We start from the raw sequence: 19,975 nt of genomic DNA on the forward strand, positions 1-19,975 counted from the left end.
CGGGCGCGATGGACGCGGTGTGGCACGTGCGTGGGCATGGAGAGCCAGAGAGGGAGTGGCCCCGCGGGCGCGTAAGAAGAGCTGAAGGCTCTGGCATGGGCGTGCATAGGAGCGGGCATGTGCCACGGGGTCAATCCAAGGAGCTCAGTGGCTACCCCTGCAATGGCCATGGCGGACGGCGGTTCTCGGCCACGGCGAAATACCTAACGAGAGCAAACGAGAGGGGAAACTGGGGAAAGGCAAGAGGAGATCACGGCGGTGTCAATGGCACCCTAGGGGAAGACAGGGGAGCTCGGGGCAGCGCAGATCGAACGACAATGTCGCGGTGGCCGAAGGTTGAGGAAGATGGCAACGACGTCGATCTGGGGGTGCTGGTCTTGATCTCGTTGGCGCAGACGAAGTAGCGGAGGCATTCGGAGCTCCTCGACAAGCTCCTAGCCAGCAGGGAGGGCAGTGGCCGTGTGGACGGGGTCGGTCATGGTGGCCGTGGCATCTGACTTCGTCCAGATCACCGGGATCGAGCGAGCGAGGAGGAGAAGTGGATCTGGGAGGGGGCGTCGAGGAGGAGTGAGGCCATGGGGGCAGGGGACGCAGGGCGTCACCCTTATCCATTCCCCTTCGATGCCGGCGAGGTGGTCGGGCGGGAGCCCGACTCTGTAGCGATGGGCTCGGGGAACAGGAGAAGATGACTGTGCGGGGACTGGACCACTGGGCCGGTTCGGTGGCAAGGCCCGGGGTAGGGGGAATCCCCTTTTTCATCGTCCTTTTGGTTTTTAATGTATTCTAATCCATTTATCCTTTTTAACACCGTTTTCTATTTATTCTTATATCAACTAAATGGATTTTGTTAATTGTGAAACTATGCACACAATTCGAGCACAATATTTTTAGGTGGCACAAAAATCCTTTGGGGCCAAAAGAAAATACGTAAAATTAAGTTTATATTTAATTGGTTATTTTAACTACTGTTGGACCTCTTATTAATTTGACAAGATTTAATTTTTGGGTCAAATAATGTTGGGCTCAACATGTCCAAGATCAGTGGAATTTATAGAATATGGTGAACATTTTAGTTTTACTGTTTGAAGAAATAATTTATTTGACTTTATTTTAAATTTGAATTGGGCTTTGATTTTTATCAAGTGGCAGTTTGGCTTAGCAAGCCTGATGACATGGCATCATTAGGGGGAGGTCACTGTAGCTAACGACTTGAGGTGTTACATAATCTTCCAATTTCTGAAATTTCATTGTTAAATGATTGGGGAATATATCACACTATCCATTAGTTCAGTCAAGCTCACCACAAGTCCACACATTATTGCCAATTGAGTAAGTCTTATTGGCGGGGAAAATAGGCTATGTGTGTGTGTGTTAGAGAGAGAGAGGGAGAGAGAGTGAGGAAGAGGGAGGGGGGAGAGAGTGTGTGTGTGAGGATTTGATGGTAAAAAAATGTCGCCAATGTCGTAATATTGAACTCTTAAAGTTAATGTGACCCCGTTGGAACGCACGGGCGTTCTTCTAGTACAACTTGGCATACGAGCCAAATCATAATATATTTCTCGATACACAATACATGGACCATAAAGATTCGATTATTACAACATATGCGAGGCATAGGCAGGCACATCTCGTGTGGCAACTTATGTACCTTATTTATCGAATAGTATCTCATGGCCTACGATAGTAGCAGAAAAACAAACTACAAAGGCTGAACATAATCTCATCTCAACTCCTCACATAGTTGAGAAGTTCAAGAGGAGGCAATATGTATATATAAGGGCTTAATTATATATAAAATTAAGCTCCTGATACAACTTTGTTATTCCCAACTACGATATGGTTCATCCCAGATACAACATTGTTGCTCCCAGATACGACATTGTTACTCCCAGATACGACATGGTTGATCCCAGATACGCCATTGTTGAACCCAGATACGACACTGCTACTCCCAGTTACACCATGCCTGCTCCCAGATACAACATGCTTGCTCCCAGATACGACGTGGTTGTTCCCGGACACGGTGTTGTGATTCCCATACACCGCATGGTTGTTCCCAGATACGGTGTTTTCATCCCCAAATATGACAGTATTGTCGTTTCCGGATACAACATTGTTTCTCCCGGATCTCACAAGATTGTTGGTCCCTGTTATGACATTTGGGAGCTCATTAAGTCGCCGTCCGAGTGTGCTTCTGTTATGCTTCACATACAATGGCATGTTAGTGAAAGTCATGCCCTCTGAATGCCCAACGGTGGCGAGGCCCTTTAGTCGTGCCAAACTCTTAGGTACCTCGCCAACCAATGAATTATCTGAGAGATCCAAGTAGGAAAGGTGGTGCAGCTCACCGATCCACGATGGATGGTGCCGACCAATTGGTTGCGAGACAAATCAAGCACCTCCATTTTCTTGCATTGAGACAACCATTCCGGAACCCTGCCCTTGAGAGCACAATCACCAAGGGCCAGCACCTCGAGGCTCTTTAACCCACCAATAATACTATCGCCGGGTAGCTCTTCACCACCAAAATTCTTGGTGAGAATCAACGTGGTGAGGTTCTGGCACCCAGGCAACACGGTGAGCAGCCCTGAGATGTTGTGAAAGTTGTTGGAGCTGAGGTCGAGCTCCTCGAGCTGCGCAAGGCCTGCAAGGGAGGTTCCTGGGATGCCCCCCTCGAGGCCTCGCCCGGGGAGGCGTAGTGCCGTGACACGGCCGCTGGCGGCGTCACAACCCACGCCTTCCCAGCTGCAGCATGCGGCGCCGGACCACGTGGCACGAAGGAGGACACCCCGACCATTGAGGCTCCCGGCAAAGTCCAGCAGCGCACGGAGGTCGTCGCCGGGGTGGCACGAAGTCGCGCGCGCCTCGGGCAAGAGAAGCGCCAAAAGGAGGAAGAACATGAGGTAACATTTGGCCATGGGATTCATTCTGCTCGAGTGATTGGCAAGTGCTCTTGGTGTACAAACTACTTGGGTGATACATGGTCTCTTATAGTGTGTGGCTTGCAACTTGCAAGTGGTAGTGAGTGGCCAGGCCACGTACTACAAGTGGCTGATCCACTGAAATTCGTGGGTGGCAATTTATGGGTGGTTTATATTTGACTTGTCGTGGCCCATTCATGCTTGTCTCTTCGTATCCTAAGCTGGCCAACTACGTACTGACGCAAGGATTTGTCTTTGTATTTACACCATCTTTGTCTAAGCTAGCGTCTCACATTTCTATTCACGTTGAAACAAATAAAATGCGACAGATGATGAATAGATCGAAAGTTTCTAGAAGAAAACTAAGGCTAAGTCCACCGGGAATTGCCAGCCGACCCGTAGCTATCCAGCTGGTTCATTTCTCCGTTCGATTGTGGCTATCCAGCGTACGTGTAGTGTCTTTTTTTCTCTGGTTTAACTGGACTGGACTTAGCAGTGGTGATGAACCTAGCAGTGGCATCGAGGCTAAACGTCACTAATTACAAATTCATTATCAGAGGACACTAGACATCGCATATGCTATATTCAATGTGACACCGTTGTGACCTGTGGATCCGAGTTGTCAGATAACCTTTAACGTATTAGTTTAAATTAATAAAGTCAACAAATTGAACTAAACGTAGACTAAACAATAAAGGCGTGTTTGGCAGCCGTATCAGCCAGCCCTGGCTTAGCTCAGCCTGGCTCAGTGGGGCTGATTGAGCAAATGCAGGCTGTTATGCAACTTCTGCACATTGTTTGGTTACCCGCATCTAGTTCTTTCGCATTAGGGGATGGCTTAGTGTATGGTGTTTGGTTGCCCGCATTGGCTCGGCTCATACAACTACACGGTGTTTGGTTAAGAGCTAACACTTACAGTTAACACACACTGTGCCTCGCAACTGCAGTGGACGGTGACCGCGGCACCGCGTCTGACACGATGAGCACGGAGTCTCGGGCAAGCGTTCTTGTCGGCGCCACGGCAAACTAGTTGCTAGCGTCGCTGTCGAAGAAGTCCGTGCGGAGGAGCGCTAGGGCAGAGGATGGGGAAGGAGAAATGCAGTGCGTGTGGGACCATGGCGATTGTGGTGGACGGTGGTCGGGACGCCGCATCCGACACGACATGCACGGAGTCGCGTGCAAGAGACCCCGTCGGCGCTGCGGTGAACTAGTTGCTAGCCTCATCGCCGCAGAGAAAGTCTCCACGAAGATACTGTACAGAGGAGGAGAAATGCAGTGCTCGTGCCATGACAGCGTCAGTGCAGTAGGACGAGACAACTCCAGTGTAGTAGGATGTGGGCAAGGAGGTCAAGAGGAACGGCGCCAGCGTCGAAAGGGATGAACATGAGGGCTCTGAGACAGAGGACTAAGGAGAAGAAATACATGGTGCGTGTAATTACGGCGTCAGTGCAGTAGGATCGACGAAATAGAAAACTTATAATACGAATGTCGTGAGGAACTGCGAGATTAGGCTGCTGGGCAAAGAAAATTCCAAACGGTCGATCGTAGGCGACAAATCTAACAAAATTCGTCAAAAATAGCTTCGAATATAAACAGAAAATAGAGCATTTACGGTCGACGAAACTACCAACTGATCACCTGAATGAAACCGTAACAACGATGTGCATATTTTTCGTCTAGAGCTTATATCCAATCAAAGCACCGTTGTGTAGATTAGAGAGGAGAAGAAAGAAAGGAGATTAGGCATGAGGTTAGTAGAGGAGGAAGAAAAGCACCTACAAAGCTCGCATCCCCCGTCCCTTCTCGTGCAAGGGAGGGGCAACTCGCTGTGCATCGCTCGGGCCTAGCTCGCGAGAAACTACCGATTCGAACGTAGCTCGCGGGCCTGACTCAAGGGTGCTTTAAAGTTCATGCCGTGCAGGCGACCGAACGGGCCGTTTTAATCCCGCGCGAGCCTGGTTGGCCCAAATGCTAGCAACCAAACGCGCCCTAACTAGCTAGATCGCATCTATTACACAGCATATTAGATTTGTTTTTTTAAACCAACTTTGTCCAAGCGCTCTCACCTTCTTTCAAATTGAAACTATTAAAGTGCAATAGATGATGAATAGATTAAAAGTTTCCAAAAAAAATAGCATCTCCAACGCGGATCCCTAAAACCGACACTGCATTTGTCTGCGCACTGCGGACGTGTCCGCGGACAGTGATACGGCAGCCGGCCATCCAACTGTGTCCACATGCATTTCAAACCAAATTTGAACAAAGCGGATTATTTTCTTGCAAACACGACGGAATTCACTTCAAGTTCCGACATAATTTTATAAAACGGACAATATTTCTTCCATTCAACTAAAACCTATAGAAACACCCTGCGCTAGCTGTAGCGGACAGCGATCTTGTATGCTTGGCCGGGATGGATGGCAGCATTTCTATCGTTGTTCGTGCGGTTGTCGTCGTCATCGTCATCTGAGTGGTCCTTCCAGCGGCGAAAAGGCGTGGTAGCCCTTCCGGCCACCGACTAGTGCTCACGGAGGAGACGCTCTGCCTCCTCCTATGATGTGTGCAAGGCCTCCGCGGTCAACACCGACCCTGCCTGGGGAACCTTGCCCTTGCCGCTGCTGTTGGCGGCGGAAGCAGTCTCGCTGAGAGACCACTCCTTGCCGGTCTTCGTGAGCTCCCCGTTGAGGCGGCGGAGCCCCGGAGCGGACGTTTTTCTGGCCCAGGCTTTATGAGACACCAAAGTTTTAAACCTGGGGTTTGGGGTACCACTAGCCTCCTAACGCCTCCTAACAGTCGGCCGACTGAAATTTATGGGTGGCAACTCCTCTTTTTCATATTATATTTTACTTGTCGTGGACATGCATTAGTGCAAATGCTTGTCCTTTTTTGGGATAATACTTGGTGACACATCTTAAGAGATCTTAAGCTAGCCCACTAATGCAAGGATTTTTCTGTCTTGCACCAACTAATTAATTCTACCAAGTCGCTTACTAATTAATTACAAACTGGTTAATTAGTTGGCCTTCTTTAGTGGGAATATAATTGTTAGTACTGTATCATGCAGTGCCAACTAGCAACTAGGCATGAGGCTGACATGACATATCATTAAATCAAGAGAGGGACACTTGTATAATAATATGGTGCCATATCATAACATGTAAATTGAGAAAACATAGTGTCAAATATATCTTGTCCACAACTTATTAGGATTCTACAAATACTACTACCTCCATCACGGTTTAGAAGGCGCGCTTGGAAATTCTCTGGGACCTAGGTGGTTATCTATTGGTTGTGAGATGGGCTAAAAAATAGCATTCACACTACGCATGCATATAAAAATAGTATATCAGAGTACTAATTAGCTACTAGAAATAAATGCAATGCGCCCTAAACCTTGTCTATTGTGGAAACGCACGCAAAAATAACTGTGCCTTCTAAACCGTGACGGAGGGAGTAGTAAATTGTGCGTGCTTTGCACGTCATTTAAATATATATAAAGAACATGGGAAAATACATTTGAAATATGTATTTCCTTTCCTAGAATCGTATTGGACAAGATCCAACCTGGTTCTTACCTCTGTAGAATCCAGATTGTTTTGTTCCCTTTTTATTAGAGTATTAGATGAGCATGTGGATATATGCTTCTAGAACACATGAGATGGTAGGCCTGGCGGTTCAATTAGAAGGCCACGTGGCAGAATCTTATGAGTTGAAAACTTTATCAAACAGATGATAATGCTCGGATTTGCCATCTCTTGACTGTTGAATGGGCATATCCAATGACTAATATTTGAAGCTATTGGCACACTATATAGTGGTGTGGTCGGAAATAATTTGCTACCATGGTGGTAGCTATACATGGCCCCAATTTTTATCTCTAATTATTTTGTTAAATTATTTTGGACCATGAAAAATTAACTCTATAACAAAAATATCGTGACTTTGGACCAGCCAGGCAAGCAAAAAGGCACTTTTGCAAAAAAAAAGGCAAGCAAAAAGACCGAGAGAAGTAAGAAAAGGCCCTTTCTACACAATGAAAAGACACTTGTTTCAAAAAAGTAATAAAAAATACAAAGAGAAGTGAGAAAAAAAATCATTTCTAGACAACAAAAATGCACTTGTGCCAATGCCATAAGAAACCTGACACCTCATATATCAAAAAATGAACTTATGCCAAATTGTGTGTAGCTGCCACCATGTGTGCGTAGCTACCACCATGCATAAGAAATCACCTCTCGTATAGTGGTATAGATTAAATAACATACTCACTTTATGAAATTATGCTTTGTGAAGGTTGTATCACTGACTAGTATCATACGGATGATACTAGTTTATAATACCACTCACTACAGGTTTCATACACTAGTATCATGCATCTGACACTGTGCATAATATTCAATATTATTCATTCTTGAATTTGTTTTTTCTTCATACCTAGTACCTAGTAGATAAATTTGTGTTTTATCTTGTAATTCACCATGTCTATAGAAAGGCATCTCTTCGACATACTGTATTTTCTTGAGAATTTTTTAGAACTTCAAAAGATAGTTTCAACGTGGTTTTCACCAGTTTGCACCTAATATTCTCTCGGCGTGGCGGTGGTGTTATACTTAACAACTAGCGGGGTGACCCGCGCAGTTGCGCGGCTAGATGTAACTCATGTGTTAGCAATTCTTTAGTCTGGAAGGTTTTGATTTTCTGCAAAATATAGCAAAATATACATTTAGTGGAAACATGGTGACACTTACTAAGGTCGTTTACCTAGGAACTGAAGAAGATTTCAGAAAAGGAAAGCTGCTCGAATTTAAATGTCATGTAGTAGCACAAACAGATGAAACACATGAGATTATACATCATGCTTCTTTTCCTCCAAAACCTCTATGAATGCTGCATTCCATAAAAGATTCATGTCATCAAATATGGATATTCTTCGTTTCCAAATAGTACCCATAATTTTTTCCTACTGAAATCTTCTTAGTTGTTATGATACTTTTCAATGTAAAATAGGGAACATTAACAAATGACCAGCTGAATTGGTGTACGTGGCCTGACATGGAAACCCTTGATTTATATGTAGTGATCTCCCCTGTTTTTATCTTCAATTTGTCCCCATCCATCATTTTTTATCCTCCAATCAATCATTTTATGAGAATTTGATTAGCAAGGATTGATTATGTATAATTACGTAATTAAACTCGTTGCTAAACCAAGTTGCATAGTGTTTTTACTGAAAATGTCCGTCTTCATATGCTTACACGCCGACTCATCTTACTGTGGTTGCCTATATCTTTAAAGTATGGATCTAATCCAATGCAATTGTTGGTTTCTGTTACATAAAATGTGAAGACATTATTTCACATTCAAAATCATCAAAGATTGTAGATTTTTCTTTATGATCATGTGTATATTATTTTTTTCATTGACTGGTATGATTCACAACACTTCTGTTACAACAATCTTTGTTGGACGCTCGGATCAAATCTTGCCTTTATTTCTCAGCAAGGAGAATGAAATTAGCGATAAGGAATTTGACATGCTTACTTAGGTTGGGTTGAAATCCTCGACAATCCTCGGCCATCGACTCAAATAGTGCTGCATATGTTTTATAATTCATTAATCTCTCTATAGATTTCTTTAAACCAAAAACATACTTCCCTTGTATATTTATTTGAAAATTTTCTGCAATATTCCCTTTCCACTCAATCATGGTGTAGACATTTACATTTCTTGATAATGTTTCATGTTGTTTTATTTTTCATGACTTTACAGCTTTTTGGAAAACGACTCATTAAATATTGACATGATTTTTTGCATTCAGGCTTACTATTGAACTCCCATTTATTAGATACGCTACTCCCCCACTTAGCACATTTGATCAATCCACCTATTCATATAGCATCAATGGCATGCACACCTTGGACCTGGTGGGAGATATGCTTGCTTTTAGATTCTTTCAGTTAAAGCATTTTATTCTCGTTTCCAAATGCCATGAGCGTTATTGAAGCATACATCTGTTATGGCGCTCCTAGAAGGAGGGCACGAGAGGGCCGGACGGGGGCCTTTTGCCCACGGCCGGGCAAGATGGAAGGGATTTCCTTCTTAATTCTTGCTTGATTAGATTGATACATCTCCTCTTTTTATATAGAGAGGTTTACTTGACTCCCAAGCAAGGCTTACTTGACCCCTAAGCATGCGACCCTTATCTCTAATTAACCCTAAGACTAACGGGCTATACCGCCAGCCCAGGCCATTAGGCCCATTACGTACTCTAACAACATCCACTCATTTTTTTTCTGGTAAATGATCTTGATTTTTTTCTATATTGTAAAACCTATCCATTTTAATACATCTAACTAATCCATGCATGCTCATATTCTAACTCATTCTACACTGGCATAGTAATATTTCACAATATAGTTTATGATATCTGATGGAAGAATAATTAAATTTTTCATGTCATTTTATTTTCATTCTACTTGTAAGATTTACGTTAAATACTTATATAATTTAGGCAGGAGATTTTCATATACATATTCTTCCCTAAGGTGCGGCTATTTATAGGCATTGTATGACGTATAGAAATAATCTATAACTTTTATTTCGAGTTTCCTACTAAAATTGATATGTATTCGCTAAGGTTGTATCTGAAATGAATTTTAATTATATTGTGTTATTTTTCACTTGCTGAAAACAGATTGTATCATGTATCCAGATTTTCTTGTTAAAACGGACGTGAAAATGAAAATATTAACGTTCTAGTGGCATGAATTGAAGTTAGAAATAATTAATCACCATGCTGGGATTGCCAAGTCAGTAATGAAAATAATTTATCGACTAAACAAAGAATATAAATGGCGAAGGAGCTCGATAATTTCTTGGTGTCATTAACATTGCTTGGTCTCTGAGATATCCTGCTCTAAACCGGAGCGTACTCAGGTTGGGTGAGCCGGACTATTTTGTATCAGCTTTTCGCCTTTGGTTCAGCTTCACTTTAATCCGAAGGCTTGGCGTTCATCAAAACCTTATTTGGCACTCTGTCATATATATAGCCGTGCAGATTATTTTGTTTATGTAGATGGACGCAATTGCTTGGTTGCCTCTTCTTGGATGTCCCATTGTTCTCGTGCTCAGCTCAAAAAGTAGATATTTGTTTATGGCTGATGTGCACATTAAATTTGATCAGAAATTAAGATTTTTTCAGATGTAGAAACATGAACACATAAAGCGTGTTTGTATCTTAATTACCTTTGATTGATTTGTTCGGTACCAAGGCGTCGTATGCGCCTACAGGTTGTGCGGAGCCTTCAACCCGCCGTGTGTGTTGCTGATAATTTTTTGTGGGGGTGCCGCTGACTTGTTGCGGATGTGATGTAGTCCTGCTTTCGATCTCTGGTCTCCGAATGACACTTCTTTGGGATTTAGGCATATAACACTGGAATTGAATAGACAGGGCTTCCAACCACTCCATAGTTACTGCACCATAGGAGTTGATCATAACATATATGGAAAGAAAACAAACCGAGTCGAGCTGTTGTGGCTTGGTCGAACGGAACCCTGGATTTGTTACTCGTACGGAGATGCACATGCAAATAATCTGTGGGCTGGGACACTGGATGATGAGAGACATGAGCACCTGAGTGTGCAGAAGATATGGATGAAAGGATTCCTTCTGTCCTGGCACGCATGGCCGGTAGACTCCTTGGCTTTATGCTTAGTACTTCGCTAGAACGGGAATCACCATTGATGTTTTCATCCAAGTATATTAGAATAGAAAAACGTGAATATAACCACCCTCCTCATCCCACCCAGGAATAGATGTTGATGGATCTATTACTGGTACTGTAATGCTCCTGCAAAAAATCTGTGTGCTAGGTGAGAAGAGCGATGAGCACCTGAGTATGTGAGAGATACGTATGGGATTCTTGATCCTGTTTAGCCCCCCATGGCCGCTGGACTCCTCCTTGCGTTATGCTTAAGTACCTGGCTGGTGCATGGATGCTGAGAGGTATGGGGGAAATTTCCACAAAATCATCTTGTCACTTTCAAATAGTAGTCATTAAATCAGTCCAATCATCATGCCGTGAAGCACAGAAGATTGAGATTGTAGACAACATTATCGTTGATGAACTGATAACCTGGATGTGATAGCGTACAGGAAACTCCACCGTGAGCCTGGAGATCCAAGACATCGTCAACCTGCGCGACCTTGATGTGATTTGATTGATCACCTGAGAAAGAATATGCCTCCTTCAATCCATAGTAAATCTTCACAGAGAATTTGGATCCCATGGTGCAGTAAGCTTTGAGAGATTCAATCTAGAGGATAGCATGGACACCCAGAGTCGGATGTGGCGGCGGCGTGAAGATGAGACAGGACGGAACTGTTTTTTCGGGAGAGTTCAGACTTGAAAATAGGGCCGGATTGGATATGATCCCATCATCGGATCCTTTATTCCTTTTGCAAGGATTCTGTTTTTTTTTTACCTAACGGAGTTTGATGTTTTTAAATTGTTTTTTCTTTTCCTTTCTTGTGTGCTTCGATTGTCCTTTCCCACGGAAGGAGTCCTAGTGGTTTGCTATAGAATCGGACCTCTTATTTGGATTGGACGTCTTATTTGGGTTCTACTATACCTCAACGTGTCATATGCTAAAAATTGCACCTAATATTGTTCTCCGTAACCCTTTTAGATCTCTTAATCTCAACCGGTAGAATCTAAATCAATGGATAATATATTTTGAACATATGTGGACGAACGTGATGGCTTATTTGTCTCTTGTCTTAATTATATAATAGATAGATAGATTTGCATCTGATCAAATGAGGACATATACATGATATCCCCCTTAACAGGGTATCCTCCTCTTTTGTTGCCTTATGCATGTAATGTTGTTTTCCAGCTTGAGGGCGTGATCCAGACTCATGGGCGGTCATGAAAACTATTTGGAACAACACTTTCCAGTGTTGCAGCAGTGCGGTTTCCAGTGTTGCAGTAGCACCACCGCCAAATTGTTCCAAATAGTTTTGCGGCACCACCATTCATCTTGTCAAGGCCGGCCGATCCTAACGCTACACACATGCCCCTTACCCTGTTGGCAAAGACGGCCACATAGTTGTCGTTGGTGCAGTGCACGATGAGACAGGCGTGGCTCCGACCTACTGTTTGTGGCTGCTGCTGCGGAGGCATCATTTGTCCACAACGGCTCCGAAGCTCATACAATGGATGGATGGATGGAGATTGATATTGTTGGGAGTTTTATCTACTTATTGTTTACGTAAATACTTGTGAGAAGAAAAATGATGGACATCGTGTAGTGTAGTGCATGGCATGAAACGATAGAGGTATGTATGGCAGGTCGGCATGGATTTGCAGCAAAGCATAACCCAGGGAAAAGGACATGTAAGAGCGAAGGGACACATCTTGTTTTCCTTTTACATACATAGATACATACATATATGCATACATGAGTTTAATTTGGATATGTCATTCAAGCTATTAAAATTCTTGATACATCAGTTTTGCTCCGAATATATGAGTCTCTTTATTTATTCTTTGTCATGCATGCAAGTAAATCTTGTGTCAACATGGACGGGCCAACGCTGCAGCACACACTTATGCTATGATGTGTACATCCATTAACCTCAGGTTATGACTTTGTTGTGCCCAGATACGAAATGGTTCTTCCCGGATACGGTATTATGGCTCCCAGATACAACATTTTTACTACCAGATACGATATTTTTGCTCCCACCTACGTCATTGTGAGTCCCGGATACAATATTGTGTTTCCCAATCACGACATGGTAGCTCCCAGATGCGGCATGGTTGCTCCCAGATACGACATGATTATCCCCAGTTACGACATGGTTATTTCCATATACGACCTGGTAGCTCCCAGATACGGCGTTGTCATTCCCAAATATTATAGTGTTGTCATTCCTAGCCAGAACGTTGTTGCTACCAGATCTAACAATGTTGTTGGTCCCAGCTATGACATTTGGGGCATGCTTATGTTGTCGGCGATGTCTACTTCTTCCGCTACGTTTCAGATACAATGACATGTTAGTGAGATCATTGTCCGGTGAACATCTAGTAGTGTTGAGGCCCTTAGAACTCTTGGGTACCTCGCCAACCAATGTATCGCCGAGTAGCTCCTCCCCGCCGAAATTCCTAGTGAGGATCAGCGTGGTGAGGTTCTGGCACCCACGCAACACGGTGATTGCCCCTGAGATGTTGTGCAAGCCGTTGTAGCCGAGGTCAAGCTCCTCCAGCCGTGCAAGGCCCGCGAGGGAGGCTCCTGGGATGGGCCCCACAAGGCCGCGCCCAGGGAGGCGCAACGCCGTGACACGGCCGGTGGCACCGTCACAGCCCACGCCATCCCACCCACAACACATGGTGCCGGACCATGCGGCGCGGAGGAGGACTCCACCCCTACTAAGGTTCCCGGCGAAGCCCTGCAGCGCGCGGAGGTCGTCAGGGTGGCACGAAGCCGCACGCGCCTCGGGCAAGAGAAGAGCCAAGAGGAGGAAGAGCAGAAGGCGGCATTTAGCCATGCGATTCATTCAGGACGAGTGAGTGATTTCCCTTCGTGGTGTACGAACTGCTTGGGTGTTGCATGGTTATTTATAGTAATATGTACGGGTTTTTTTTTTGCGGGATAACAACATGTATGTTGCTGCAAGTAGTAGCAGAGTGAGTGGCCACCGTACGCCACGTACACCAAATTTTGATTTGATTTGGTTTTGGTGCTAGAGTGATCTTTCACTTTATTTCCCATCAAGGAAAAAAAACTTATACTTTACCTGTCGACAAAGAGCACCTGGGTTGTAGTGCTCATGCTTCTTGTATTGTTTCTTTCTTTTGCATTGTTGGGATAAAATAAAATAATGCTTGTCGACACTAGCTTGTCCAACAAACTTTGTGGAAGTGCCTTTTTTTAGTTAGCCTCCTTAATGGCAACACAAGCTTGCTACTCTATATATCTATTAGCGAACCCCCGCGCGGTAGCACGCCACGCCCGTTAATAGGGAGATATTGTACGTGTTGATTTATTTTGCATGTATATTTTTTTCATCGTTCGGTAATTAAAAGGAAAAACTGAATTGCAACCATCACACAAGTTAATTGAAGAGAAAAGGCTTGCATTCATAATTAACTTACAGATGGCATACAGCTTGGATGAAAAGAGCACACTATTACATTATGGAGAAGATTCACTTATTATAACTGAACACAACGTGCTGAAAGAAAACTAAAACGACGGGAACTTGCGTGATGGAAAGATACACAAGACAGCAGAAGAGCTCAAGCGTGAGTACAGACGGCATTGGAGTTTCAATTAATCATTCTGGAATACCCACCCATGGTGTTAGGACCGATTATGAATTGATAGAGAGCCATTGCGAAGAAGTCGTGTCATAGGTGGGCAGCTACCTGTGTAACTGATGATACGGTCTTCAGTAAATGGGCGCTGCGGATGCGTACGAAGCTTGGACGTGGACACTTCCTCTCTATATACAATTCCCCCAATATATATATATATATATATATATAAGCAAAATGATATAAAAGGTTCGCCAAAAGATCAAACTCCCTATGTACAATCCTCTCAATATGTAATCAAAATGATACAAAAGGTTCACCAAAAATCAAAACAGCCTGCCGGTGAAGGATCATTGTTGTTGGTTGCTGGGGAGCTTTGAAGATGGTTTTCAACTTGGAAAATAAATGGTAGAATTGGCCTGACCATATTAGCAGAGTGTACCCCTTCATCATTGACCCCATACATTTCAAGTACTACTTCTACAGGCTCAAGTGAAAGCACTGGTACATGATCACTTGTACCATTTGCTCAGGAAGTTTTTCCAAGAAATGGTGATCGGATCCACCAGAAACCAACTATCCACTAAGAAATAGGACCCTGGTCGTTCTGCTGACCATGGGAAGTCTGAGAACTACTCCCCTCATGGACATTGATCAGGTGTCTTATATTACCTAAAGCAAAACCCATTGATGAGGAAAGCACAATTATTTGAAACAACAAAATGTAACCATGTAGACCAGGATAACATTGACCAACAACTGAAGACCCATCAAAGAATGTCATGCAAAACGTAGCGCTAACTCAGCTATGTGAAGTGTAGTAAGATCATAGGGTACAGGTGATTGTTTCATAGGGTTTTAAGGTGCAACTATTAATATTTGAAAATTATACATGGTTAATATAGTTAAGACCTTTTAGGTACAAAAATTACAATAATCTGAACATTGAGTAACCAAGATTGTGGACCATATGTGATTGAGTGGTAGCACAAAGCTTGCATCTTGGTTGTTCCTTCTCTCCCTTCTCTGTTTTACTCTCTCACGAACATTCCGAATTTTTAACATTTGCATGTAGTTTCTGAACTGAACTTCGCGTAGGTAGACCATCTCATTGTTGCCTATTCTAGTTGTGTACAACATAAGCAAAAATTGTACTAACTTTAGTACAAAATTGTATTAAGGTTGAGACTTACTTTAAGACAGAGGGAGTATTACAATACAGTCAGATCTAAGAACCGATCTCCTGCATTACACTCTCATCAAAGCAGCCGCATCCTTCCATGATCAAAATCTCATTGCCTATAAACAAATAGTTCAGTTAGTATAGTAGCAAATGAGTTCCTACCTTCCTGGGCAACTATGATGCAAACTTGTTAGGTTTGCCTTCATATGCAACTCCGCTGCTCCATTCATCTTTGGAACTGCTAATCTAGTTCTGGTTTTCATCAGATTGCATCAAGCTCTCGTGACAGTTACACAGCCTATGGGATTCTTCCAGGTTAGATCAGCAATAACTTCATGCCATGCACCCTTTGAAGGGAAGAAAACTGACCAACCTGAAATTGAAAAGCTACAATTTTTTTCCAGTAATGTGCAGTAAAATTCCATCTATCTCGTGCATCCAGAGGGGCTTCTTTTTTACAAATTTTCTCATCTTCACCCTACAATAAAATTTTGTCACAATTAGGAAACAATACTTTCCAAATTTTTATTTTCTAAAAAAGAAAGAAAATAGCTTCAAACGCAGAGAAAAGTAGAAAATATCCAATCAAATTAGTTATTCGGCAATAAAAATATCTTGCCTGGTATGTGGTGGGCGAAGGGATTTCCTAACCAAGTTAAATCGACAATATGGCACCAGCACCTCGGAAAATTGTTTGCATAGTTTTGAGAACCTTGATCCGAAGCATTACCTGTTCTACATGTACAACGATCATTCGATCAATATGACTTCATGTGCACGATTGGAGTCTTTTAGGTACATCTCATATAAAAATCAAGTTCTTATACCAGCTTCTCTGTAACAGATTAGCTCATTGAGAACAGCAAAAAGTGGAATAAATAAGTAAAACACTAATGATTACCAGTCTTGTGATGTCACTCAGTCCTCTATGCTGGTCGGGTGGTAAATCAAACATACGCTGGTCTTGCTGGAGCTTAAAATCCACTGAACTTACAACATCCAAACAAGGCTCACCCTGGACCGACAAGATTACCTTCTATTTTTCTGTAGCCTGCCCAGGTTGAAGAAAGTTTAAATGAGGATAATTGGAGCATGACCTGTTCAGTATATGAAGCAGTACCAGTTCAGTATATTCTACAAGGATACACATTCAAAAGCCGTGAGGATAACACTTTAAGCCTACTGCAAAAAAATAAAAATTCTTCAGCATCAAAACCATGCAAATTAATGGTGGATACACCAACTAACTTGGCCAACCATATCTATTGTAGGGCTTAGAATTATTTAAATTAAAGCCAAAAACATGTCTAAGTAGCGATAAGAAAAAACTAGTCAAGATTATCATTTCAGGGCTGTAGAACTGCAACTAAAAACAGCCGGTGTACAACTTCGTCAGAATTTAAAAGAAGCATGGTTGATTAATTAGTGAAGATGGACTAACTATGGGCACCCACAACCTCAAGTATGCGCCCAGGTCAATAGAAGCAAACACGGATACACGCACCCACCACGCAGCACGCACACAAACACACTGAGACACGATACAGCGGCAGAACGCGAGCCGTGCACGCACGCTATGCAGCGGCAGCCCCCGCAAGCGGGAAGCATGCGACGCAGCGCACGGGGCGGTAGGACGCACGGCCAAGAGAGCGAGGGTGAGGCAGCCGCCATGCGAGCACTATGCTGAAGTTCACATGGAGGCAGGGCGACAGGGAGCTAGAGCGCCTCCTAGCGTCGTTTTCGACGGGGCGCCGGCGGCCTGGCATGCATGAGGTCGACACGGCGAGCGCGAGCTAGAGCGGAGTTGGATGGGCTCCAGGCGCCAATGGGTCGAGCGAGCTCAAGGTCGAGAACACCGACGCCTCGGCCTCGGCGTCGACACGGCAGAAGCAGTCCCTTTTTGGAGTCCAGAGAGCTCAGGTCGTTGGAGGCGCCAGCGCAGTCCTCTATGCAGCTCCTCGGCGACCGTGGCATTAGCATGTCCTAGCAGTAGACAGCGACCTGAGCGCTACCATCGCTGTCGCACACGGCAACGAAGTGTCGCGGGGAGGCGGAATGAGGTCACTGATTTGGTAGAAGTGGGGGACGATGACGATGGCCTCCTCCATCTCCGGGCAACGTCCGCATAAGGACTCGAGACGCTTCCGCATGCGCCACCAGAGACCATCGCGGTCTGGGCGACCACCACAGACAGGACATGGAGAGGAGAGAGGGCGGTCCGACATTGGTGGAGGCGATGCTGTTGCAGTCACTGGCGACGCCGCAGACGCTCGGCGCTCCCTCACGTGGACCCCTCTTCGTCCGGCCCGACATTCCAACGATGGCGAGGTAGCAGGCCGGCTATTCGGGTGCACGGCCGACGCCACCCGCGTCAACCTCCATAGCCAGCCACCACTCGCGCTCGGCCTGCTAAGATGACACCCACGTCCAGGTCCACCATCGCCGACTCCAGGTCCTCGGCCCTCACGTCGCTCATCACGTCCGGGCCATTCTACATCAAGAATCTTCCCCAGCCGGCGATGAAGCGGTAGGCCTCGTTACAGCCTAGCTTCTTGCAGCCGAGCACGGGCCTGTCGCGGCGGTCACGTCATAGGCCTGCAATTGCATTTCTCAAAAAAAAAAAAAAAAGGCCTGCAATTGCACGCACGGGTTCTCCTCCGAGTACCAGGACAACAATGAAACCACAGGCAATACCACAAAAGGAGAAGCAGCCTATTTATACCCGCATAGCACGCAGAAGGACTCTAGAAAACACAAGAAAATCAACAACGGCAGACTCTAGAAAACACAAGAAAATCGGCACCGCCGTTGAATTTATTTGCATGTCTTCCACGTATCATTTAAGCCTCAATACAATGCCTCCTTGTCGCTCTTGCATGGGCAACCAAAGTGGCAGGCTCCGGGGCGCCCGAGGTGTGGGTTGGGATCGGAGGAAACCCCTGTCGGCATGACCAATACCGGCGCGGTGGTGCCTGTGGGTGCCACCTGACCTTCCGGGAGGGCGTCGGGGCTACCCTTTCACTCGCCTCGTCGTGTACCGGGGAAAACCCTTGGCAGCAGCATCGTCATCGTCGCGATCCTTCTTGAAGGTGTTGATAGGTGCCGGCGCTTTGGAGTCTTGGAGTCTAGTGGAAGATCTTGGTGGGCGCTGCGATCGCGAGGCTTCTTCGTTTTTGTCGATCCGCCGTTGTCGGCATTTGTTTCTTTTCCTTTTCTCTATCGTTTCTTTTGGGCGTGACTGTGATGCTTCCGCCCCAGCACCTATCCATGTATGGTTCGGTTGGTTGCTTTGTATACAAAGCGGGGGAAAACCTTTTTCGGTAAATGGATGTATTTAGCACAGTTAATGCTAGATACATCCATTTGAGGGACAAATTTTTTTGAATGGAGGGGGTAAAAATTAGCATATTTTTATTTTTATATATGAAAAATGAATAAATTCTCTGTGTTCCTGCAAATTTTAGTGACAACGTGACATCAGCTGAGCTGGAAAAAAAAATCAAAGCTCGGAGAAAGGTCCAATATTTTTCTCCAGGAGCACTGTTTTTATTTTTCTACCTGAGCTCCCCGTGTGTGATAGGGTCATGAAACTTTGCAGGCACATAGAAAATTTGTTCATCTTTCATGTAAAAAATGTTATAATAATTGTTGCAATTTTTCATGATTTTACTGTTCATCCATGAGCAGATGAGCTCGTGATCAATAACAGTTTTCGTTTGTACCTCGTGTGCTTTTTCTTGTAGTCGCACCAAACGTAGGCATGCAAATTTGAAACCTTTAGTGTACCCTCCTATCCTCTTCAATTCATCTAATTGAACTATTTTTTTTAAATTCACTTCATTTTTGAAGCTTTAGTTCATTTGGTTGAACTAAGTAGGGTCCTAAGGCATTGTTTGGATGCGAGCGTGGATATTAACAGGGAAAAAAACGTCCAGGGTGTAATATTATTGGCAAAACAAAACCCCCGTGGAAATCCACATGGCCCTTCGGGAGATATTGGGTAGTTTTTTTTTATTGCGAATGCGGAAAGCTTTGTGAGAAAAACCATACATTTTCTATTTTGTAAGAAAAAACATAAAGGTTTTCAATCAATGTTCCTACAGACAACAAGTCAGATTTTTCACCCCTCAAAAAAAAAAGTCAGATTTTTCATTTGTCCTCGCCAAAAAAGAAAAAAAGAAGCGAAAAGAGGCAACCTCGACATGGCGGACAGAGTTTGCTGCGCAGCGGCGGCGGCGGCGGCCTCGGATCTGGGCTATCCTGGAGGAGGTCGTCGATGAGCCAGAGCGGGAAGCGATCGTGGAGTCGGGGCGGCAGCGGAATGGGTCGGATGTCGACTCGGGGCGGCGGCGGGGGTCGGAGGTCGTGACGCGAGGCAGCTTCCTCATCCTCTCATTGGGGCTCTACGCTCCGGCCCCTTCCTCATCCTTGGGATTATTTCGCCACAAGAAGAAGTGGCAGCTATGGCGACAGCTTTGCGGCCTTCTTCTCTTTGTAGTTTCCTTTCATGTTTTATCTATGTACAAAGTCTACTCTTACATGACGACTGC

General features: G+C 44.5%; 1 protein-coding gene and 1 pseudogene across 1 annotated transcript; both read right to left on the reverse strand.

Moving 5' to 3' along the window:
* Positions 1-1,547: 1,547 nt before the first annotated feature.
* LOC123117901 (phytosulfokine receptor 2-like) lies at positions 1,548-2,927 on the reverse strand (annotated as a pseudogene).
* A 9,634-nt stretch (positions 2,928-12,561) lies between these two features.
* On the reverse strand, positions 12,562-13,482 carry LOC123117902 (uncharacterized). The gene has a single exon (XM_044538568.1). It carries the CDS (start codon positions 13,480-13,482, stop codon positions 12,562-12,564), a length of 921 nt encoding a protein of 306 aa, XP_044394503.1.
* Between the last annotated feature and the right edge of the window lie 6,493 nt (positions 13,483-19,975).

Source organism: Triticum aestivum, chromosome 5B, assembly GCF_018294505.1.
Source record: "Triticum aestivum cultivar Chinese Spring chromosome 5B, IWGSC CS RefSeq v2.1, whole genome shotgun sequence".
Lineage (NCBI taxonomy): Eukaryota > Viridiplantae > Streptophyta > Magnoliopsida > Poales > Poaceae > Triticum > Triticum aestivum.

Coding starts and splice junctions, on each gene's coding strand:
- LOC123117902 (XM_044538568.1), bottom strand. CDS start 13,482: ATGAATCGCATGGCTAAATGCCGCCTTCTGCTCTTCCTCCTCTTGGCT.